Source organism: Lagopus leucura, unplaced genomic scaffold, assembly GCF_019238085.1.
Source record: "Lagopus leucura isolate 7727_CA_CO unplaced genomic scaffold, USGS_WTPT01 Super-Scaffold_100022, whole genome shotgun sequence".
NCBI classification, from domain to species: Eukaryota; Metazoa; Chordata; class Aves; order Galliformes; family Phasianidae; genus Lagopus; species Lagopus leucura.
Genome location: NW_024962275.1, coordinates 4,536,762 through 4,560,790, shown reverse-complemented (window position 1 = coordinate 4,560,790; position 24,029 = coordinate 4,536,762). Strand labels below are relative to the sequence as shown.

The following is a 24,029-nucleotide window of genomic DNA, read 5'->3' as shown; positions in this document are numbered from 1 at the left end:
GGCACTCTGCTGCCAGGCACAGCAGGGAAACAAACAAAACCTTGGGACTGGGGCCAGGAATGAGTGTGTTGATGCAGAGCAGGGGCTTTGGGTGTTGGCGGATGCCAGTTTTGGTTTCACGCTTGCAGCATCCTCTGCTGATACACAGCACCCTGCTGTGCAGGCCCAATCCATCATCCTGCTCAAGCATTGGTGAGACCCCATTGCAGGTGCCTGCCCTGTGTGCCCTTCCTGCCAGACCATGGCTGCTGTGTTGGGAGTGTGGGGTGCCCAGAGCCTGACTCCCCCTTCCTCAGGACTTCAGACAGGAGCAGGATGGCTCACTGGGCGCTCTGTGCAGAGCTTCCTGCAGGATGAGCTCCTTGCCTGAATCTGTTGCAAACTTACCATTGAGTATGAGCCCTCTCCTGGCACACAAACACTGTGAGTGCAGTGAATCCAGGCTGGGGAGGTCTGGGCTTCCTTTGACCCAGTGTTGAAGGAGCTCTGCTTCCAGCTCGGTGCCTGGTTAAGCACGGATAATGATGGAAACAAAGGTGCTAGGATCCTGTAGTGATTCCAGGGAGCTGTGAGGGCAGAGGGTGCCCTTTTCCACAGTGCCGTGTTCCTTCTCAGCCACACCTGCTTGCTTCCAGGAGTGCAGTGGGAGCTGTGGTACAGGGGAAGGGCACTCCGGTTCTTCCTGCTTGGCTTCACTCCTCTTGCCTGCAGACTGAGATGGTGCCAGCATGACTGCATGAACAGTGTGGGCAGGTACTGCTGCAAGTGCCCTCCAGCTACCTGCCATGGCCAGTGGGTGTTACTGTCCTTGGGAGTAGAGGGAACTCTGCATCCCCACCTCACTGCAGGCACATGGATGCCCCAATTTGCTGTGCCTGCAGATGTGGGTGAGCGTTTGCAGGGCATCATCATCACTTCCATCTCATTCTTTCCCTCCTGATGAGACTGCAGGGGGTGAAGCTGGCACCAGCTCTGTGGGATTGCGCCACCTCCCATCTCTTCTCTTGTTGCAGTGGGGATGTGGTGTTTGGGGAGAGCTGTGCTTGCACCACCCTATTCCCAGCTGGGAATCCATCCCCCTCAGTGTGTGTAACTCGCTGCCCCTATCCCCGTGCCTTCACCTGGGGTCAGTTCCTGACTCAGCAGGGCCGAGGGTGACAAATCCTGCTGGGGTACACAGTGTCCCACCAGCCTCTTGCAAACCCTGGGTTTGTTGCAACACCCCAAGCAGTTCAGGGCAGCCTTGGCTGTGATCAGCCCACAGATAGTGGGTCGGGGGGGTGGGGGGAGCAGGAGCCTACTGGGCTGGGGAGCAAGTAGGGAAGGCAAAGTGTGTCTCGAAATCCATTATGTTCCTGTGCAGTTGTTTATGGTTTGGTTCTGACTAAAGGTTTCCCTGTGAAGAAAGCAGCTCCTCCAGCCATCCTTCCTCCCTGGCCTTGGGCTGCCCAAGTGGCAGTGCCTGCACGTGGCAGTGGTGCAGGGCAATGTCCAGCCCTGGCCCTGTGCTGGGTCCCTCAGTAGGTGGAGCTGGGATCAGATCTTTGCACATGTGCTGCAATCAGAGGCTGTTGCCCAAAAGTCATTTCTGTCCCACCCCACTGCACTGGTTGGAGTGACCACAACCCATTTGATCCCACGTTTGGTGATGGCACAGCGCTGGGGTGAGGTTGCAGCTGCCAAAGCCCATTGCTTGTGCTGTGCTCTCAATGAGGTGCCCCTAAAGGAGAACTCCCTATGGATGACTGGTTTCCCATTCTGGAAGGCCTGCTGCTGATCTGAGTGAATGCACAGGGAGAGCATGGTGTTACCCCATGCACAGCTCTGCCCCCCCTCCCTTTGCACCAACTTCCCCCAGAGCTGCAGCTCTCCATTTCCAGGGCTTTCAAAGAAATTCTTCCTTCCCCTGCAGAGTTGGACTGGGCAGGAAGTCAGGCAGCTATGGGGCAGCTGCCCTCTGCCCCTCATTTTCCCACCTGATGGGCTTTGGGGGGTGAAACACTGCAGCTGTATGGCTGCAAAGTGGGGGACACAAGTGGCAGCACGGGGCAAAGCCCCCGTCTTAGCTGGGGTGTGAGCTGCACTTCTATGCTCTGTGTACCCTCAGGCACCTAGAGGGCAGGGCTCCACTGGGAACGGTGCCTACGGAGGGGACAGTCCTTTGGCAGCTCCGCCTGCCCCCGCCTGGCTATAAGGGAGGAGGAAGAGGAGGAGGAGGATGCTGGACTCTGGGCTGGAGCACTGAAGGCAGCTGGTTTCTGCGGTCCTAAGGAGCAGGTGAGTGTGGGCAAAGTGAGGGGAGAGTGAGGGAGAAAAGGGGCCCTTTTCTGTAGGGATCTGCCCCTGCTCCTGGCTGACCCCTCTCCATCCATGCCAGCTCTGCCCCACCGTGGGTGTGTGGGATGGGCTCAGAGCAGTAGGATGGGGGGTTGCAGCCCCTTCCCATTACTTGTGCTGCACCAAACCACTTCTCACTCAGTTTTTGGGCATTTGCCACCCACCTGACAGTGTCCCAGCTTGGCTGCCCACATGGACTGGAGCTGGGACCTCAGCTGGCACCATCCCATCACCCTCCCTGCTCTGTTTGGGGATGCTGGGGGCAGGATGGGGCCCCTATGCTCGCACGCCAAGCTTACCCTGCTGTCTCAGGGTGCTCTGCCAGACTGCCTGGGGAGGGCAGCTCCCCTCCTTGCCAAAGGTTTCAGCTTTCTGTTCAGGCACCATCACTCCACCCAACTTTTATTTCTCTTGGTTTAAAAGCAAAATCTTGGTGTCCCTGCAGGGCAGAGAAAACAGTCTCTCCGGTACAAAGTGTAACTGAAGTCACAAGGAAATTGCTGCAGTGTAATGAGAAAGGTTGAGAAAGTCCCAAGATGTTCCCCTTCGCTGAGCTTTGTTTGCTTTGGTTTTCTGTCACATAAGGCTGAAACTTTGAGGCTCTCCCTTCCTGACAGAGAGGCTGAGCACAAGCGCTGCGTGTGGAGCTGGTGGCCCTGGGCTTTGGGATGTGTTCTCAGGGCAAACAAAAGGCAGATTCCCAACCCCCCCCCCCCCCCCCGCGGGCAAAGCAAAGTGTTTGAGTAGGAAAATGCAGAGGTGTTTACTCCATCCACTGCTGCTCACGACCCAAGTGTGCCCATTCTCAGCAGTCGGGGCAGAGCAGCGATGCTGAATGCTGCAGAGAGAAGTGGTTTGGGGTGCAGAGACCGTGCAGATGCAGGATTGCGTTGGGTCTGGTCCCTTTTGGGAAGTACAAGTTGCCTTTCCTGTAAATGCTCCATTGAGAGGAAAGGAAAGGCTGAGCCCAGTGTGCTGGGCGCACACCCAGCTCTGTGCACACCCAGACGCCGGGGGTTACGGAAATGCTGCTTGCACAAGACTGGCTGCTGCCTGCATAGCGGGGTGAGGGAGCTGAGTGGTGGAGCTGGGGCTGTCAGACCCTCTGTGCTTCAGCAGAGCCAGACCCTGCAGCAGGGTGAGATGCTGGGACTGAGTGATGTTCCATGGGGTGCAATGTGGGGAAGTGCATCCTGCTGCAAAACGTGTAGGCCACTTGGGGAGCCAGGCAGGGAGAGTTCTCTGCTTGCAGGAGCAGGATTGTGCTGACTTGGCGAGAGCAAGGAGGTTGTTCAGGGTGGGATTTGGCTGGCTCTGTGTCTGCTGTCTCTGGCCAAAGATTGGCTGATATCACCTCTGTGGGGCCCTGGATCCACGACCTGGCTTGAAGACAGCCCTGAGCCCCTTCCCACAGCCAGCATGCCCCTGTGGTTCCCAAATGCCCCCTGCAGAGCCCCGCAAGCTCAGAGCTTTGTCACCCCGTTGCTGGCTGAAGTCCTCCACGCTCTCAGCCAAAGGCTGAGGAGCACTGAATCCCCATGCAGAGGTTTCCTGCGTAATTAGGACAAACGCCCACTAACTATTAATTAGACTTTGGGCTGTGGCTGGGGGTGCTGCTCTCGTGCCCAGTGGGGCTGGGATGTGCCAGGTCGTGCCCAAGCACAGTGCCTGCATTATGCTGAGCTCAGCCCCACGCTTTGCAGGGTGCTCAGGGAGTGCACAGATGGCTGAAGCCAGAGACACCGTGGTCCTGGCCTACAGTGGGGGCCTGGACACCTCCTGCATTCTGGTGTGGCTGAAGGAGCAGGGCTACGCTGTCATCGCCTTCCTGGTGAGCCTGGGGGCTGCTGGGGATGGGTGTGGGGATGTGCAGGGTGCTTGGAGTGCTGGTGAACGTCACCCTGTCTGTGTGCAGCACTGCTTGTCCTTGCTGGCTAATGACTGTTAATGGGGCAGAGCCAAGGGGCTGGCAGAGGGCAGTGCGGCCCCAAAATGCCAGCTCAGATGGAGGGAATTCCTCCTGCTCATCCTGGATGGCCCCAAGCCCAGCCCAGTCCATGCAGACCAGACATGCCCTTGGTTTCGTGCAAGCATCCAACCGAGCTTTTCTCACTTTTCTAGGCCAACATTGGGCAGAAGGAAGACTTTGATGCAGCCCGAAAGAAAGCACTGGCACTAGGGGCTGAAAAGGTACCATGAGGAGTTCTGAGAATTCCCCAGTCCCTTTCCCAGGGGACTGGCACCTAAATCTTTTGGCAGCATTTAGGAAAGGGGAGAATAAGCATCCCCTCACCTTGCCATCCCCGTAGGTTAGCATAGGCACAGTCTGTGGCACAGCTCCCATAAGAGCTGGTTGCATCTTCAGCTGCCCTCCATCCCAGTGCTTCTTCCATCCCCTCAGGTGTACATCCAGGATGTCTGCAGGGAGTTTGTGGAGGAGTTCATCTGGCCAGCAGTGCAGGCTAATGCACTGTATGAGGACCGCTACCTGCTGGGCACTGCGTTAGCCCGGCCCTGCATCGCCCGCCGTCTGGTGCAGGTCGCCAAGGAGCAGGGAGCCCGGTACATCGCCCACGGGGCCACGGGCAAGGTGAGGGGCTGGGGGGGGGCTTGGCTGCTCGTGCTTGCGCGGTGAGGCGTTTGGTGAGTGCTGGTGGGATTGCAGAGCTCCGGTTTTGCCGCTAGAGGCAGCCAGAGACCGTGGGAAGGATGCTCGGGGAGGATGCTCTGCGGCCGCTCTGCCCTCCTGCTTTATTCTCGGCCAAGAAGGACGCAGGACTTACGCCGCGATGTCCCAGAAAAGGACAAAGCCATGGGGCACGGCTGTCGTACTGCCTGTGGAGGCAGGAGTTGGACTCGATGATCCTTATGGATCCCTTCCATCTTGGGATCTTCTGTGATCTCCTCCAGGGGTGGGAGGCTCGGGGTGACCCCATCACCAGGTGCCAGCACTGCTCTGCAGGGTGCTGCTCTACAGGGTGCTGTGTGTGCATCCAGGCCTCCTCCTCCCATCCTCCCATGCAGCCCACAACCTGGTGTGAGGCAGGTTGGGTTTGAGGTCCCTGGTGGAAGAGTCCTGCTGGAAGGAAGATCTTCACACTTAGAGATTGAAGACAGAAGGGCACGCCTGCTAAGACAGCTCCATTGCCACAGTGCCTCCTGTTCCTGCCCCTGGATCCTTCTCCTGATTCACCCAGCAGTGTCTCCTTGAGTGTGCCCTGGGCACTGCGTATTTCTCTTCATCCCTGGGCATCACTGGCATCAGTGCCACCCTGGGGATCCTCAGCTGCTCCCCAGACCCCCACCTCCTCGAGCCATTAAGGCACAGGCAGCACTGTGGGTAACCTGACCCTGCATGGCCCTGCAGCGTCCGCAATGCGTGCCATCTGCGGTGTCCCCGCTGCAGGAGCAGATGGAGGTGTTTTGGGCCTGTAAGGGGAATGAGTGCTCTGTCAGCTCTGCTCGTGTGTAATAGTCCTGGGGGATCTCACAGCCTGGTTGTAAATGTATCCTTCAGGCTGGGGACAAGAGGAAGGAGGGGATCCTCACGCCCCCTTGGTGCTGGGGGAAAATGGATTTGGTGAGCCCTGTTCCCTTGGAGGACACCCCTTCCACCTACCTGCCCTCATTAGCTGTGCCCCACCAGCACGGGCCAATTAAGATAGAGAGAGGTTCAGAGCATCCTGGGTGGTGGTCTTCCTCTCCTCTCTCCCTTCATGAAGAAATAAATACTCAGATCAGGGCTTCATAGGATCACATAGGCTGGAAAATGCCTTTAAGGATCACCAGGTCCATCCGCATGTTGGGTTTTTGGGGCTCTCAGCCCTGAGGAGTGCTGCTCTCGGTGACCTCAGTGCCTATTGTTGGGATGGTTTGCACCCAAAACACATCCCCCTTGCTCTCTGCTGCATTTTGCTCCTGTTCCCAGAGCAGGGATGTGTCTGGGCTCTCCAACACCGCACACGGCATCATCCTGGGGGCTGCATGCACACACGTGTGCGTGGCTGTGTCCGTGTGCACCACTGCATGTGTGCCGTGCCAGGGATAAAGCTCCAAAGCCATCCCCCACCCTGAAGGGACTGAAGGATGTGGCTCTTATGGGTTGCTGGGGTGGGGGCACTTGCCCCAAGGCAGCCCCTCAATGTCTCCCTGTGTGTTTCAGGGTAACGACCAGGTGCGCTTCGAGCTCAGCTGCTATGCGCTGTGCCCCAGCATCAAGGTAAGAACCCAGCCCACCTGGGGAATTCTGCTTTAACACAGACACAGCTCTCCTTAACAAGCTGCCAGCTGCACCGAGCTGCGTTTTGGTATTTAAGGGGGGGCCGTAATGATCCTTAATTGATCTGTTTTTCCCCCAAACACCACGAAGCCGCTGAGCAAACAGCGCAGTGGCAGCTGCTGGATGATCAATGCTGCCTGCTTCCCCCTGGCATCCAGCACCTTGCGAGGGTCAGGGTTTTGGGTTACTCCACCATCGCAAGGAGAGATTGAATTTCAACTGGGGAGGGGTTCAGGGGGCAGAGGGCAGCGAGCCTCATGCTTCTGCTTGCCTCCAGGTCATCGCACCGTGGAGGATGCCTGAGTTCTACCAGCGCTTCCCTGGGCGCCGTGAGCTGATGGAGTATGCCCAGGTAGGAGCAATGGGATGCTGATGTGGGATGCTCACCACACCATGTGGGCAATGGCAATGAGACCCACACAGCAATGCTGCAGCACCCCACTGAGTTCTCCTGGGGTGTTGTTGTTTTTTTTTTTCTCCTATATATATATATATTTCTCTCTTTTTTTCTCATAATTACCTAGTTGCTGTTTGTAACCCATTTTCCCAAGTAAACGGGTCCCAGCTCAACGACTTGTGTAACAGACAAAGCAAACACACTCCTCTTTGTTGTCCCTTCCTTTTTGAAGTACAAGTTGCAATAAAACACATTAGAAGTTTTGCATCAGGTTTTTACGTGCCCACCAGGGTACCTTTCTTTTTTAGCGACTGCACGGAAATGCTTGACAACTCGGCTCAATCAATCAAAAGGGAAAAGGCAGCTCTGTGCATACACCAGAAAATTGCTTCAGTTTTTAAATAGCTGCCATCCAGGCTGCCTGGCAGCACGGGGACGGTGAGGTGTGGGGCCACGGGAGCTCAGAGCAGCACATCGGGGCTGCGCGTAGAGGACTGTGTTTGCCATCTGTTGGTGTATTATGAAGGGGCGAGTTTACGAGAGCTTTCCATATGTTGCCAAACAAATTGTCAAATAGGGGAGTTATTAAGAGCACGGCGTTTTTATTATAGGGAAAATGGAACATGTGTTTTGGGTTTGGGTTTTGTTGTGGTTTTCTTTTTAATCTTTGTGTTTTGTGTTGTTTTTTTTTTCTTCGTTTGGAAAGAGTGGGGGGTGGGGAAATGGAAAGTGAAATGGGTTGGGGCCCTGCTCAGAGAGAAGAGGTTGGGGTTGAGGGTTTGCAGTACTTCTTGGCCTATGGCTGTGCTCAGCACTCTAAAGAAAAGGGAGTTTTCCTTCTTCGTGCTCAGGAGATGTGGGCAGGTCCTCCGTGCCTGGATGTGCTCAGGGCAACACAGTAATTGCTCAGCGTGAATTAATGACGATGAAATGTCTTCTGTCAGGATCCAGGAGGGCTCTGTGATGGGAACGAGGGCCCTGGTGGGGCTGAGGTCTGCAACCCAGCCCTTGTGCTCTGTGTATGGCAAAGGGTGGAGGCTGGGAGATGTGCTGCCCCGAGGGAAGGGGCAGGAGAGGCATCATTCCGCCCTTGCATCCAGTGAGCTGTGCTTCACCTTCTCTGCAAGTCAGAGCTTGTGGCTGAGGTCCATTTGAAGTGCAAATGTGCTGCCTGCTCTGTAGGTAGGAGCAGGTTGGGGCAGTGGAGCTGCCCAGTGAGTTCAGCTAATGGGTTAAGAACTGTGGGCCACACGTCTCCATGTTATCTCCCATGTCAGAGGATCCTAGCTGGGGAACAAGCCAACCCGGCCTGGAAAAAGATGTTCAACATCCATTCTAACGTCTCTGTCACCTGGGTTAAATGATGCCCTGGTTGCCCCAAGGGGGAGCTGATGGAATGCAGGGTTGGAGGCACAGCTGTCTGTGCTGCTGGTGCCCATGGGGTTGTGCCTTTGTGTTTATGGGGCTGAGTCCCACGGAGGCTGTGCTGGAGGCTGGCTATCCTTGTGGACTTGCTCAGCACTTCTCCCCTCCTCTCTGCAGAAACACGGCATCCCAGTGCCTGTGACACCCAAGGCGCCCTGGAGCATGGATGAGAACCTCATGCACATCAGGTGAGCAGACAGCCCTGGTGGGGCAGGGACCCAGAGCATGGTGTCATGATGCCCCTGCTGCATGGTGGGGCATGACACTTGGCCAGCACAATCCTTCACGCTTCTGTAGCAAAGAGCCTGATCCCCATCATAGAACGGCTTGGGTTGGCACAGACCCCAAAGTTCATCTGCTTCCGTCCTTCTGGACTGTCCTGTGATGAGCTGAATGAGGCTGGCCCCAGAATCTCCACCTTTCTAAAGCTGTGTAGTTGCCCACATCCCACGTAGCACCGTTTGTCTCTTGGGTCCTTGCAAGCCCCGGGTTCCCTAGCAAGGTTACTGCTGAGTCTCCTGGAGAACCATAACACGCCTTTACCCCCATTGCTATGGGATGGCCGTGCCGTGGGTGGTGGCAATGGTCTGAGCTGGTCCCAAAGTTCCATGGACCTACAGTGCAGTGATGTCTATCTATTCTCTCTCTCCCTCCTTCCCTGCCTGTTGCAGTTATGAAGCCGGGATCCTGGAGAACCCCAAGGTAATCGATCACGGCCGGGTGGCAGCTACAGGGCTGAGGGCGTCTCGTGTGTTTGCAGCCTAATTGGAAATTTCACGGCGGGCCGTGTGTGGAGGGGAAGCCCTGCCCAGCCCCTCCGCCTCCTGCAGCACGCTAATTGCCATTGGTGTCAGTAGGGACGAGCCTGTTTCAGGGTGACACGGGAAGGGAAAATGTCACGGGGCAGCAGTAAGGGAGCAATTACACTTGATGAGGTGCTGGTGGCTTCCCCAAGTGGATAGAGGAGTTCTGGCTGCTCCCCATGGCCCCTTTTGCTTCCTCTTCTCTCTCTGGGAAGAAGCAACAGCTTCAAAGTGACCTCCTCCATGGGACCACCACATTCCCATGGGCTGCAGACTCTTGGTGCTGCACATGCTCCAGCTGCTGGGATGTTCAGCAGCCATTCAGCCCTCCATCAGCACCAATTGTTGCTGGATAGGAGCCATTTGCTGCTTAGCAAACCCTGGTAGGTTGGACACATGCCTACAGTGTAGAGATGACAGGATGGGGACCGTGAAGAGGGCATCCTGGCCCCCCACCACTTCTTCCCCATTACTGCATCAGTACCTCTCTGCATCTTTGAGCAAGACCCCCTAGTTCTGCCCAGTCCATGTCCCTCCCAGTCTGGAATGCTGGGTGGAAAATGTTCCCTGAGCATCCTTTGGTGATGGGCACATTGCCATCCTTCGGTACTGGGAGGTGGCCGTGTGCTGTCACCACTGTCCCCTTCCCCAGCCCAGGATGAGGGTGGCTGGGGTGCCAGGCACGGTGGGTCCCCTCCCAAAGCCCAGAGACTGCCAACGAGGGATTTGAAAGCAGATGGTTGAGCTATTTTCTGCCTCTGTGAGGCCCGATTGAAGGGCAATGAGGCAGCTAATGCGGAGAAAGATAGAAATTTACTTGCTTTAACTTCATATGGCACTCTGAAAGAGTTCATTCAGTCCCGGGCACAACAATATCAGCCGGATGAATAAACCATTTGCGGCATCGATAGCTCTGCATCATGGTTTACTTCATGGACCATTTGCTTCCAATTTCTTCTCTTCTTGCCCCGTTTTTCTTGCTTCTTTCCCCCCCTTCTTTCCACACACTCTTCCTTTTTTTTTTTTTTTTCTTTTTTTTTTTTTCCTCTCTCCCCTTTAAAGATGACATTGCAGGACTAGCCCCCCTGCAGGGAGGGATAAATAGGAGGCATTGATACACTGCAACAAACTATTTGTCATTTGAACTGTGCTTTTAGGAGAGAGAATAAAAAGAGGACAGACTCGCACCGTAATGATGGAATGCAAGCCAAATGTCACTTTTATTTCTATTTAGTTATTTTATCTAATAGGGGTTTTCATAGTTGGCTTAGAAAATTGGAAACTACCTAACTTTGACTTCCAATGTTTAGTAAAGAGTTTTTAATACTTTCCATTTCTTCCCCCCCCCCTCGCGGTTCCCATCTTTCCTTTTGAACTTCAAGTTTTCCATCATCTCCAGCGGGTCTGTCTGGTTAATAAGTGTGATCAGGGCTAGGAGAGGGCAGATGATGTAAAATTGAAATCTGCAGCCCGTGTAATCTGTGTGCTTGGGGGGCACAGGGGAAACGTGCATGCGCTGCGTAAAACAAGGGAAGAGGGCAAAAAATATTCATGGAATATCCTGAGTTGGAAGGGGCCCATTAGGATTGTTGAGTCCACACAGCCTCTACACAGGACCACCCAAAAATGAGACACATGTCTGTGAAGTTGGGCTCGATGATCCTCGTGGGTCCCTTCCAACTCGGGATATTCTATGGTTCTGCTTTGCCCTCTTTGCTCAGTGGTGAGGTGGCAGGAGATGGACATGGGGGAGGCCGCAGCTGGAGGTGTGGGCAGGTGGCTGGGTTGTGCTGGGTTGTGCTGTGCCTCAGTTTCCCTCCCTTCCCAGTTCAGGGGCTGCACGTGGGCACTGCTGGGTTCCCTCTGTGGTCACACGGGGAACACAAGTTTAGTATCACCGGCATGAGTGACAATGCTGTCCCAACCTGGATGGGGCAGCAGCCACGAGGGAGATGTTTCAGCTTTGCTAAATTGCAATGCATTTTGCTTGCCAGGACGGAAAGCTTTTCTTGTTATTATTATTATTTCTTCCTCCCTCGTCTGGTACGTGCTTCAATTCACTGCCATCACCCCAGCCTCCAGTGGCCCAGCTCTAAAGGAGATAGGATGCTTCTTTTCTATAAATCTTGGGGGAAAATATACATAAAGGTTGATGTGCTCTGAAATGGGTTTTTGCTTTGTTCCTCTATTTTCCCCCTGTGTGTATTAACCTCGAGGACACCATGAAAGAGCCCATGCGACTAGAGCACCTGCTGGGGTCAGTCCTCCTCATTCGTTTTCTCGGTCCGCACGGAATAAGCTGGGTTCTGGCCCCGCCGCAGCCCAGCTTATTCTGCACTGACCGCAAAAAGTCGCACTTTTCCCTGCCTGACTTGCTTCTCTGCAGCTATTCCACCTCCAGCTGTGGGGGCGTCGAAGAAAAAGATGAGATCAAGTTGAGGGGAAAAATTGTCTGATTTCTTCGTCCCTTTTGTTCCCAGGGCCCCCTGAGCTCCGGCGCTGCTTTGTGCCGTGATCACCATGTCCCGTTGCTTTGGGATAGGGATGGGTGCCAACCTGCTGAGCTTTCAGGGGTGCTGGTGATGCTGGTTGTGCCCATGACACCAACTGTCCCTTGTCTTTCCCCTTTGCAGAATCGGGCCCCCCTTGACCTCTATACAAAGACCTGTGACCCAACCACCTCTCCGGACATCCCAGATGAACTGGAGATCGAATTTGAAAAGGGTAAGACATCCCCAGAGGTCCCCCTTGGCACTGAGCATACGTTAGGACCAAATCTTGCTTCTTCGTGAAAAATGTAGCCTGGAGCATCGCTAAGGTGAAAATGGGCTACACCCCAGCTTGGAGCATCACGCCTTGGTGCATGCTGGGCTTCTTCCATTAGTGTGGGTGGTCTGGGTACGTCCTCCGTGGCTCCTTGTCCCACAGTGCTCAGTCCTGTGGCAGTGGGACCCCACTGACGCCAAGGGGGGACCCCAGGCATGGAGGAGCTGCGGGTGCTGGTGTCGCTGTCCATGGTACTCAGGTGGCCCCTGGGGACACGCGGGTGATGCTGATGCTCATCACGCTTAACGAGGAGATACAGAGCTCCCACTCCTGCCATCCATGGGTGTCCCCATGCCACCCCATGGTTAAGAGGGGCCACCACCTCCCCAAAGCCCCCACCACTGGGAGCCTGGCTCCATTCCCCTGATCCTCTCCCTGCGAGGCGGAGCCCCCATTCAACCCCTAGTTAATTTATTTGAAGTTTTAATCTAATTATTAACTATTTTAAAGGCTAAGCAGCTTTCACCAACAACAGCCCCGACAATGTCGGCTCTCTGCCACGCGGACCCCGGCCAATGCCCCAGCGAAGGATGAGAATAGAAAGAGCCGGGGCGAGGGGAGGGCGCCGAGGGGGGGCCCTGGCGAGTAGCAGCTTAAGGTTCATTATTGCCGCAACTTACATTTAATAGCAATTTACAACTGAGTTTATAAACCCCTGGAAAATAGGGGGTTTAGGTTGGGAGAAGCTGACAGAGCCCGTCAGTAGACACGGCTCTCGCGGGCGCCTCGTAATAAAGACTAGAAAGGGAGTCATTGAGCGCTGATTGGCAACTGATAGCGCGTTCAATGGTAATGAGGAGGGCAGATGGAGGGGAGATTAGCCTCCAACTCCGCACAGCTTTTCTTTGTGGGCCCCGCAGCCCCCTTGTCAGCTTCCTAATACATTTATTGCTCATTTCACACTGCTAAAGAAAATGCCTCTTTTGCTATTCAGCCTCACCGCCAGCCCCCCCCCCCAAACCCCTCTTGCCTCCCTCCCACCCAGCATCTAAAAATAAAATATTTCATCTGTTTTCAAAATTTTCTGTTAAAATGCAACCGTAAATTCCTATGGAGCACCCCACCATGGGGTGCGTGTGCATGTGCGTGCACACACGTGTGCACATCACCGTGCTCCAGACGTGTCTCCCCCCCCTGCTGGCGGGTGGCTCATTTGTCACCCTCCCCCCCGGCCGGGGCTGGTGGGACAGAAGGTGCTGCGCCCTAAGACAATTGCTGAGCGTGAAATTCAATTAGTTAAGGGCCTGGTTGCAATTTCACAGGCCCTAAAAAAAAGAGAGCGGGGGGAAAAAAAGGGGAAGGGGGGCATTTTTATGGCCTTTTTATTTATTTATTTCGCTTTTCTCCTGAGGAGGTTCCCCCTCCCCTCGTTCCCCCCGGCAGCAGCTTGGATATGCCTTTTTAAGAAGTTATTTAGAGTTCATATCTGTCACATCTATTTAACGCGCGCGGGATGACGCCGGGAGGGGATCCCGTTGCCACTCCATCCTGCCCACCACTCTCCTCTGCAGGTGTCCCTGTGAAGGTCACCAACACCAGGAATGGAGTCACCCACCGCTCTGCCCTGGAGCTCTTCGTGTACCTGAATGATATTGCGTGAGTGCCATGCGGTCCCCTGCCGTGTCCCCCAGTGTTCCCCAGCTGGGATAGAGTTGGGTTGGCGTCACTGATGGCAAAGCAGCAATGGGACAGTCCTTGTTGATCCAGGTTTGTGCCACTCATGCCACCAGTGCTGGCACCAAGCAGGAAGTGTTTATGCTTTCACTTCCTACGCTCTCCTATTTACACCTTCAGCATTTATTGTGTGTCCCAAAGGGTCAAGGGCTGCCCTGCAACCAGGGTAGCACCCTTTGTGTGCCTGCTCCTGCCAACCAATGCTACCTAGAGCCACCCAGTCCCTGGCACCCTCCTCTATACCTCTATGCCTCTGCCTTTTATTCCTGCAGAGCTGAATAGGAATGAACTTTTCCATGTAGTTCTCCTTTTAAATGTTAATTAAGTGGTTTGAAGATGACTTCAGCCATCACACAGCAGCTGCCCACTTTGCTGTCCCTCATGCTGCTCCCTTTGCCCAGCACCATGGGGCTTTGCCGTTGGCGAGTGAAGCATGAGAGCAGAGCCAAGAGAAGGAGAAAAGGAGAATAGCTATCTGCCTTTTACCCATCCAATCCGAGGGGGCACTGTTGATGCTAGCACTGTGCTGAGGTACTCATGCCATCATTTGGGGTTTGGCCCCTCATCTCCCATCCACCTATTTCCTCTTTAGGGGCAAGCATGGTGTGGGGCGCATCGACATCGTGGAGAACCGCTTTGTTGGGATGAAGTCCAGAGGTGAGCAGGTGCCAGCCTGGCTCTAAAAGCAGCCACAAAGGGAGAATGTGCTGGTGGGACTGAGGAGGGGGGGGTCAGGTGTTTGGGTTTTGTGCCGTTCTCTTCAGCTTTTAACCAGGATTTGGCCATTGTGATGATGTCTCACTGGGTTCGCAGTTGCCTGTGCTGTGGTTTGTGCCAGCCCCAGTGCCACCAGAGAGCCCAGGTTTTGAGTGTGACACCTGCCCCCAGTGAGAAAAGATCATTAAATGATAGAATTGTCAAATCATTAAGGTTGGAAGAAACCGCTAAGATCATCAAGTCCAACCCCAACCTTTCCTCACCACGGGCTGGCTCCCTGGGAGGATGCAACCACAAAGCTACCAGTCCTGGTTAAAGCCAATCCTTGATTTATGTATACCTTTCTGAGGCTGTGGTTCACATCGATTCCCCATTAGGATCAGTTCCATCAGAAACCTCTGGAGGCAGCGAGTTGCCCCGTGCAGAACTGAGGAGCCAGAGACTGCTTGTCATCATTTCCCATTCATAACCATTTCACTCTCCTCATCCAGGCTCTTTTGTCTTAAATCTCATTAATGCCTAATTAGAGGCTCCCTTTCTTTATGCTTGCCCTCTGTGGTAGGGCACGAGCAAATATTTTGATAAGGCTCTGCTGCCTGTGCAGCACCAGCAAGAGACAGACCCCAAACCGTGGGGTGCCAACCTGTAGAACTGAATTAAAACCAAAAGAAGGGCAAACAAAACCAGAAACCAAGACCGCACGCACACGTCTGTGTGCATTAGCATGCTGGATGCTGAGTAATTTGTCAAAATCTTTGTTGTTATTGGTTTTTTCTTTTTTCTTTTTTTTTTTAAGAGCTGCTGACATGCTCTAGTGACCCTTGCAGCATTTAATAATTTCACTAAACCCCATTTATCTGTCATGTTTGTCTGCCAAGTGACATTGTCAAGCAATCGCTGTCGCGTTGGCGCATTGGTGGATGAGAGCTCTGCACAGAGGGACAGGGACAATTCCTGGGAACCCTTGGTACCCAGTAGGATACAGTAGCCCTTGGTGACCCCCTCACCCTGCTCATTAAGGGAAACTGAGGCACAGACACAGAGCTGGGGCTGCAAATAAGTTTTTCCCATTTTGATGCTGCCTTCTATCCTTTCCTTCACCTCCTGAGCCCAAGTGCTGAGGATGGGAAAAGTGCATTGGCACTGATTTTTGCCAGTCTCCTCACTGAGATCTGCTAAGGCCAAAGCAGTGAGGGTGCACTGTGTGCTGTGTTGGTCTTGGAACTATGTGAGCTGGGATATGGGGTGCAAATGGCCAGCAGGACTGGCTGGAATGGGGCCGCGTGTGCCTGGTCCCATCCTCATTACCTAATTACCTTTCTGTCTCCGGAGAAGGCTTAATTAAGTGGAGTAAATGAAATCAGGCGTGAGATAGCAGGGAGGAGAGCCTTAAAAAGCTGAGCAACATTTCCTGGGGGCTTCTCTTTTCTCTCCCCACATTTCCATGCCCTCACTGCTCAAGCCTGCTCTCATTTGCAAGGATTTGCCCAGGGGTAGAAATTCGGGCATACCATCCTGCAGGAGCGTGGTCCTAACATTGCAACCTGTCCCGTCCCACCAGCACCGTGTGCCAACCATGCTCAGCACAGCAAAGCCAACAGCACAGAGGAGGACTGACAGCCGAGCTTACAAATTAGAAAATTTTAAGCAGCAGCAGCTGTCTGTGTGGCTGCCCCCCCTTCCCCAGTTGTAATTGCGGGGTGATTGCAGCTCCGGCAGCCTGCATCGCTGACACCTCTGTCTTTTCCTGTAAACACGGGGAGATGAAAATAGATACTTGGAGAGGCTGTGAGTGTCACTCTGAAGGTGTCTCTAGGAGCTCAGCTGTCACCTCCCTGCCTGGCACAGCAGACTCTGCACTGCTGTCATTGCACGGATGGGGCGAGCGGGGAGGTGGGCGATGGGCAGGGATATGGAGGTGGGGGGCTGAGGCATAAAACTGAACCTTGGGTCAGCCCAAGTGGGATGGAGGGGGAAGGAGAGGGGATGTTCGTGGTGCCAGCAGTGCGCTTGGCTTTGTGGTTGGGGTTTGAAGCCCTGGTGTGGGGCTGTGCTCATGGGGATGGCTTCAGTGAGCATCTGGGGATAAGTCCCGTTGGGCCTCTCATCTTGGAGGGCATTGAGCTTGCAGGTGCCTGGTAGGGATGGGGGATGGTGAATGAAGTGTGGGTTTCTTCCCCTCCAGTCCTTTCATTGAAGATCCTGGGTAATGGGGAGACTGAGCGAGGTGTGCCCCATTGCAGGGACAAGGAGCAGGCTCCAAAATGCCCACTGATGCAGCCCCTGCTGACACAGCTGACTGCAGCTCTCTGCAGCACACGGATTGGGAGACAGCATTCCTGTAACTTTTATTGTGACCAAATCCAGAATTTCTATTTTTTTAGGAAAACAGCCTCAATTATTTGATATGCCAGCAAAACAGCATAGGTGCCATTTGCCCAGGGCTGCACCATAGTGTGGGTGCCCAGTGGGGTGGGGACGATGCTGTGACCTCAGAGCTGGCCGTGCCCACTGCTGGATAACCCCATCCTTTTCCATCACTTTCCATGCACCTGGAGCAAAATCCCACATTGTCTTTAAACACGCTTTAAACCCATGGAACAAAGGGAGCAGTCCCATCCCAACCCCAGTCCTCACACAACCAGGGGTGGAGGGGAAGGAGCCGGGGGGGGGCTTTCTCCAGCCCCAAGTGGGGTTGTGCTCTCGGTCCCCAGGTAGCCCCATTTTGGTGCAGGGCTCGCCTGCCAGCCGAGGAGAGGAGGGGATTTCAGCCCTGTTCCTGCGCCCTGCATCGTTCACTTAATTACAGGTTTTCAGCTGCAGACCGTTGGGCACGTATCTGTGGGGGGATCGGTTCCCAAACCCTGTCATTTAGCCTCGTCAGAGTGCCTCTTCAAAGAGGGGAATCTAGATATTTTCTCCGCAAGGTGCGGAGTGGACTGTCTCGGCCCCAGCATGAATATAATGACAGATGCATTTTGCAGCAAGCTGGGACTGAATGCGCTCGACCACAGCTCCTTCTGTCAGCCAAGTCATTATTTTTTGTCATTTACTGACAGTTTTGGTCTCATTCGTTTCTCTCTCTTTTTCTGCTTTTCCCCCTGCCTGGAAAAATGGCTAGGTATCTATGAGACCCCAGCGGGGACAATCCTATACCATGCGCATTTAGATATCGAGGCCTTCACCATGGACCGGGAAGTAAGGAAAATCAAGCAGGGGCTCAGCTTGAAATTCTCCGAGCTGGTGTACAATGGTACGTGTGGACCCTGCTGCTGCCCACAGGGTGCCAAGGTGCAGGTGGGGATGGTGGGGAAAAGGTGGGTGTGCTCATGCCCCAGGGTGTTGCTTGTGCCCAAGGAAGTTGTGGTGCCCCATCCCTGGAAGTGTTCGAAGGATGGACGTGGCTGTGGAAAGGGTTGGAACTGGATGGTGTTTCCTTCCAACTCCCACTGTTCTGTGGTTCTGTGATCTTGGATGGTGTTTGAGTTTCCTTCTGACCCAAATCTGAGGTGCTGTAATCTTGAGAGCATTCTTACCTCCCCGCCCTACTTGCTTTTGGGTTAAATAGGCTCCATGGCGGGTGCTGGGAGGTGATGCCACCTTCCATGAGTGATCGCTCCTGGCAAACATACCAGACCGATGCTGTTGATTTCACTGAATCAGAATCAGGTTGGAAAAGACCTCTAGAATCCCCAGGCCCAACTTATTCCCATCATGTCCACTGACCACATCCTTCAGTGCCTCATCTCCACGGTTCTGAAACACCTGCAGGGTTGGGATTTGTCCCACCCTGCCCAGTCACAATACTGATTCTCCATCCCTTCATCACCATCCCCATTTCTCCTTTCTGGAGCCCATTTACTGCTTCCCCTGCATTCTGGGGCTGCAGCAGGACACGGCTGTGCACAGCCAGGAGCACCAGTGGGAGTCTCCATTACCTTCCCCTCAAATCACAGCGCCCGCTTCCATTTGCTCCCTGATGCTGCATCAGCCTGTAGCTGTTTATAGCAGACTTAGTGCTGTGTTTTCCTGTACGTTGGTTATTTATTTTCAGTCGAAGCCTCCAGCTATTTATTTATTTATAAACACTCACTGTTGGGAAACCACAGGACTACAGGGCCGCTCAGGTGTCAGTGGGTTCGTTTCCCCTCTTCCCACCTCTCGCAGAGCTGCAGGGTGCATTCCCACCCAAAGTGAAGAGCAGACCCTCACCCACGCACTGAGGGTGTCTGGTGGCTCCTTAGGGCTATGTCAGGATAGGAGCGGGTGCCTCAGCCCCATCAGCCCTCAGAGCTGGCCTTCCTGCAACACCTCATTATTGTCACCAGCCCCTGGTTTCAGGACAATTAGAGGTTATCTTCCCCCGTCCCCATTGATCCCTTTGTGCAGCACTGGCTTTGAAGCCGCTGGGTCCTGCAGGTAGGGCCAGGTGCGGAAATGCCATTGTTGGTGTCGGGGGGATTAGGGCAGGGAGGGCTGCTGGGATGGATGGCTGCAAGGGGGGAATTAGTTTGCAGTGGGGGGCGAGGAGGGAGGGGGTGCTTCCTCGCACCTGGAGTTGTCAGAGCAGCATTTAAGTGGCTGGTTATTATTTTAATGTGTCTCAGATTTATTTGTTGCTTTTTTTTTTCCCTGCCACGGGGACGCAACAGCCTGAAGTCAGCCTTGACATTTGAAGAGTTGTACCTGTAGTGTGTTTGTTAAAAAGAGGGATTTATTTGCCCAGCTGGAACAGATGAAAGAGATCCCTGAGCCCCTTGGTTGTGCCATAGGGTGGGTTTACCCCATGGGTCTGTGGGGCTCAGGCTGATGCGTTGGTGAGATGCTGGGTGCTGAATGCAGGGATGAGGGCTCAGCACTGAACCATCCAAGTGTCTGTTGCATTCATGTCCACATAGCATCAGTTATATCCCAAAAAGGAGATCCCAGAGTAAAGGATGCACAATGCCCCAATCCTGTCTTGCGTGGAGGCAGCCAACAAAAGCTCAGGTTCGTTTCCTTAATGGCTTCAGCCTGAATCCCAGCTGGGAAAAGAAAGGTGAGAGGGCACCAGTGTGAGCAGAGCAGCAGGGAGATGGGGAGATAAAGCCCAGGGATGACCTGAGGGCCATGAATGGGCTCTTTCTCTTCCCTGCTCTATCTCCCTCTCCATCTCCCAGGCTTTATTCCGGGTCTTGGGGGCCTCCCCAGGTAATTATCCCACTCAGCAACAGGAGATGTGCACAGGGCATGGCCTCTCAGTGCCTGCTGTGGCCTCACTGATGGCAATGCCACCAACCATACCGGTGGCTGCTCCCCAAAGCTGCGTTTTGGGGGCTGTGATGCAGTGCTGGGGGCTGGGACCCACAAAGGAAATCAGAGCCCTGTTACTCTAGACATGGTCGAGGAAGCTGAGCCTGCTGGGATGTAGGGATGTACGTGCTCCGATGGGCAGCATGATAAAGCCCTGGGGTCAGCCCTGGGCAGTGATAGCTGGAGGGAGCGTGGGAGTGGGGCTGGGGCTGCCCCTGGGGCACCACATCCCAACAGGACAGTTCCCTTCCTGCCTGACCCAGGGAACAGCATCTCATGCCTATGTTGGGGGCTGCAAACGGGTCCCTCCAAGCCCACATTTATCCTGTAGAATGTGTTCCGTCCATCCACCTGTTCGTCTGTCTGCCTGTCCATCCATCCACCTGTCTGTCTCCAGCCAACCCTCTCAGGATGCTGGGCTTTGAGTGAAGGTTTTATGATAACTTAATAAAGCTTTTCATTTCCACGTGCAGAAGTTCTGCGTCCAGCAGAGCCAGGAGGAAAATGCCCACAGTGCCTTTCAGTGAGCAGAGGATTCCCATCTCCTCTCAAGGATGTGCACAAATCCCCATTGCTCAGAACTGAACCATCCCATCCTGGCACCTTGTTTCCCTCTCCCAGCCCCAAGACTGCATCCCTTCCTTTGAAAATTACCCGATGGCTTCCTTACAGAACAGCCTTCAGTGGGGTCACCCTCCACGTCCTCCTGGCTCCCCAGCCTCTCCACCCCATTCTGATGGTGTCTCTGCCCACAGGATTCTGGTACAGCCCTGAGTGTGAGTTCCTGCAGCACTGCATCGCACGCTCACAGCAGGCAGTGGCAGGCACTGTGCGTGTCTCTGTCTTCAAGGGCCAGGTCTACATCCTGGGCAGGGAGTCCCCACACTCACTGTACAATGAGGAGCTGGTGAGGTGAGTGGGCAATGAGGGGCCCATCCTGTCTCATTCTGTCCAATCTCATCCCATTCCATTTAATCTCATCTTTCATCATATTCAATCTCATCTTGCCTTATCCTGCCCTGTCTCATCGCATCTCAGCTCATCCTGTACCATTCCATCCCATCCCAGCTCATCCTGTACCATTCCATCCCATCTGACCTCATCCTGTACCATCCCATCCCAGCTCATCCTGTACCATTCCATCCCATCTGACCTCATCCTGTACCATCCCATCCCAGCTCATCCTGTACCATTCCATCCCACCCCAGCTCATCCTGTACCATTCCATCCCATCCCAGCTCATCCTGTACCATCCCATCTGAGCTCATCCTGTACCATCCCATCCCATCCCAGCTCATCCTGTACCATCCCATCCCAGCTCATCCTGTACCATCCCATCCCATCCCAGCTCATCCTGTACCATTCCATCCCATCCCAGCTCATCCTGTACCATTCCATCCCATATGACCTCATCCTGTACCATTCCATCCCATCCCAGCTCATCCTGTACCATCCCATCTGAGCTCATCCTGTACCATCCCATCCCATCCCAGCTCATCCTGTACCATCCCATCCCAGCTCATCCTGTACCATCCCATCCCATCCCATCCCAGCTCATCCTGTACCATTCCATCCCATCCCAGCTCATTCTGTACCATTCCATCCCATCCCAGCTCATCCTGTATCATCCCATCTCATTTTACCCCTTCCCGTCTCATTCCATCCCAGCTTGGTCTGTCCCATCTTGTCCCATCCCTCCTCACTCCATCCCATCCTGTCTCATCCCATCCCAACCCACCTCCCCACCCACCCACGATGTACAGCACAATTTCCTCCCAGCCAAGCACGAGCTGTGTTTTGAAGTCAATATTATTTTTCCTCCAGCTTTTCCCTTTCCTTCGTGTTGTTTTCTCTCTCGCTTTCTCGCTCCCCCCAGCCCTCCCTCAACCCCTTTCAATCTCTCTAAACACTTTATAAGCCATAAATACACCCGAATGAGTTTAGATCAGTCGGAGTAAATGTCAAATTATCTTCTCTCTTTCTCTTCTCTGGCTTTTTTTTCCCCCTTCCCTCCCCCTCAAAATCAACAGCTCCTAATAATCCGTCCCAACCCTTCATTATGCTCCACGCTCTCACTTGGAGAGATTAAATGAATAAAGTAAAAAAAAAAAGAAAAAAAAAAGGAAAAAAAGAGGGGGGAAAAAAAAAAAGGAGGATGGAGGGGGGTGGGACGGAGGGAAAAGAGAGAGGAGAGAAAAGCAGGGGCACTTATTCTCCCTGCGTCTCCAACCATTTTCCTTTTCTTTTTGATTTCTACATCGCTGGTTTGAAAGCCTTTGAGTGACGGCGTCACAGGAACCCGAGAGAAAGCTGTGAGAGGCAGAGCTGTGTGGAAATGCCTCTGCACAGTAGGTAGAAAGTAACGTAATTATAGAGCAGGTCAGAACCACTCGAATGAGCAAAAATAAAAGCACAGAGGTTTTTCTGTAGCCCGTCAGGGGAGGTAAAATCATTGTAAACTCTTTTTTTTTTTCCTCTCTCTCTTTTTTTTCTCTTTTTCTTGTTTTTTTTTTGGTTTTTTTTTTTAAGGTTTGCAGATTCTGGGAAATGAGTTTGGGGGATGAAAGCAGTAGAGGTGGGGTCAGTGGGATGGGGGTGTGCCTGGTACTGCAGCACCAGCGGGACAGGGACCGGGCTGGGATGGAGCATCCCTACCAGGTGCAAGGGTGACACGTGGCAGACGTCACCTGGAGGGACAGGCATCACCTGGAGGGACGTGTGGGGCACTGGGACGAAGTGTCCCCTGTGTCCCCAAGGCGGTGACACCCTCTCTCCCCATAGCATGGACGTGCAGGGGGACTACGAGCCCGCTGATGCCACCGGCTTCATCAACATCAACGCGCTGAGGTCGGTGCGGGGGGGTCCTGGTGCCCCCCATCCCCTGCCCTGAGCCCCTGCCTCCCACTGACAGCTTCCCCTAATTACAGCCTTCCCGCGCATCCCTCCTCCTTATTTTACTTGTTTCTCATGCTCCCCCCCCCCCCCAACTTAAATGCTGTAAAACATGCTGCATTTACATAATGGGCTCTTAATTTTTCCCTTGCCTGTTAACTGCTTTGTTCTCCCCAACACGCAGTGTCCCCCCACCCCTCTGAGATAAATTAATTACATTATCTCATGGAAAAAAGAAAAAAAAAAGAAAAAAAAAACCATAATTAAACTGTACAGGCCTTAACAAACGCCTGCTCCTCACGCCCCCTCATTCTGCTTAAATTAATTGAAAGGAAATGTGTGTTATTACTGTTAATTTACAATTAATTTATTCTTTTTTTTTTTTTTTTTTAATCTGGTTTCCAGGCTGAAGGAATATCATCGTCTCCAGAGCAAGGTCAGCACAAAGCAGGATGAATAGCAATCAATGGCACTCAGGCATCCCTCTCCCCTTCATAATTTCTCAAAGCGCTGCCGCTAATTGTGGCAGTAATTTGTAACTGGAACTCCGTCCCGTGGAGGTGATGCCTTTGTTACAGGGGAAGAAATTGGTGGGACAGGGGGACGAAAATAAATCTGTGATAGATTAAGAGCTGCTGAAGGATGCTTGCTTGGCCGATGTCACCATTGGGAATGGGGAGCCGTGGTGTCCCATAGGCAGTGTGATGGGACAGCCCCGACCCCGCGTGGTTGGGAAGATTTGGTTATTTCTCTTTTGCCTTCATTTTGGCACACGGAGATGAGGTTCAGGGAAGGGGAAACGGGGAGAACCTTCTAAAGCTTGGTTAGAGGTGGAAACCTCTCGAGGGTTTCAGCAGGGGGTTGAGGACAGCACTGGGAGCTGGGCACCGACGGTGCCAAGGCTGCACTGTGGGGATAGAAAGCAAAACGCTCCCATCCCACCTGCTGTGCTACAAGGATGGGGATGGACTCTGGGATGAACCCAATGTCAGTGTCCCCTGCCCTCTGCCATCCAAAGGGATGACATTGTGCAGCCCCAGCCTCGATGGCCACATGGGGACGTCCAGGCGTGCCCTGCTGCCGAGCTGGCGAGCATGACAAGCTCTGACATCACCGCTGGGAAAATAACATGTTATTTTCCCAGCTTGGATGTTACTTTCCCTGCTATTACTGGCAGCTACCATCTTGGGAGAAGAAAGCAGCAGAGGGCTGACAGGAGAGGGGGATGAATGGGTTTCTGGGCTGGTGGAGCCTGTCTGACACCCATGGGGTGTTGGGAGATGCTGTCCCCATTGCTCTCTGCTGTAAGGTGAGGACATGGGACTGTGACCTGTCCTGAGTGCTTTTGGTGTAAGAGCAGGGAGGGAAAGGCAGCGCGGTGGGAAAG

General features: G+C 53.7%; 1 protein-coding gene across 2 annotated transcripts; it reads left to right on the top strand.

Moving 5' to 3' along the window:
* The first annotated feature begins 2,207 nt into the window (after window positions 1–2,207).
* On the top strand, window positions 2,208–23,271 carry ASS1 (argininosuccinate synthase 1). 2 transcript variants are annotated; one of them, XM_042879229.1, is made up of 15 exons: window positions 2,208–2,277; window positions 4,041–4,168; window positions 4,459–4,527; window positions 4,739–4,927; window positions 6,500–6,556; window positions 6,894–6,968; window positions 8,556–8,626; window positions 9,110–9,140; window positions 11,875–11,965; window positions 13,579–13,663; window positions 14,334–14,398; window positions 17,580–17,711; window positions 20,506–20,662; window positions 22,532–22,597; window positions 23,048–23,271. In XM_042879229.1, the coding sequence occupies exons 2-15, from the start codon at window positions 4,061–4,063 to the stop codon at window positions 23,100–23,102; spliced, it is 1,251 nt and encodes a 416-aa protein (XP_042735163.1). In that variant the 5' UTR covers window positions 2,208–2,277; window positions 4,041–4,060; the 3' UTR covers window positions 23,103–23,271. The 2 variants fall into 2 exon arrangements, with proteins under 2 accessions (XP_042735163.1, XP_042735164.1); XM_042879230.1 differs by lacking the exon at window positions 4,459–4,527.
* The last annotated feature ends 758 nt before the right edge of the window (window positions 23,272–24,029 follow it).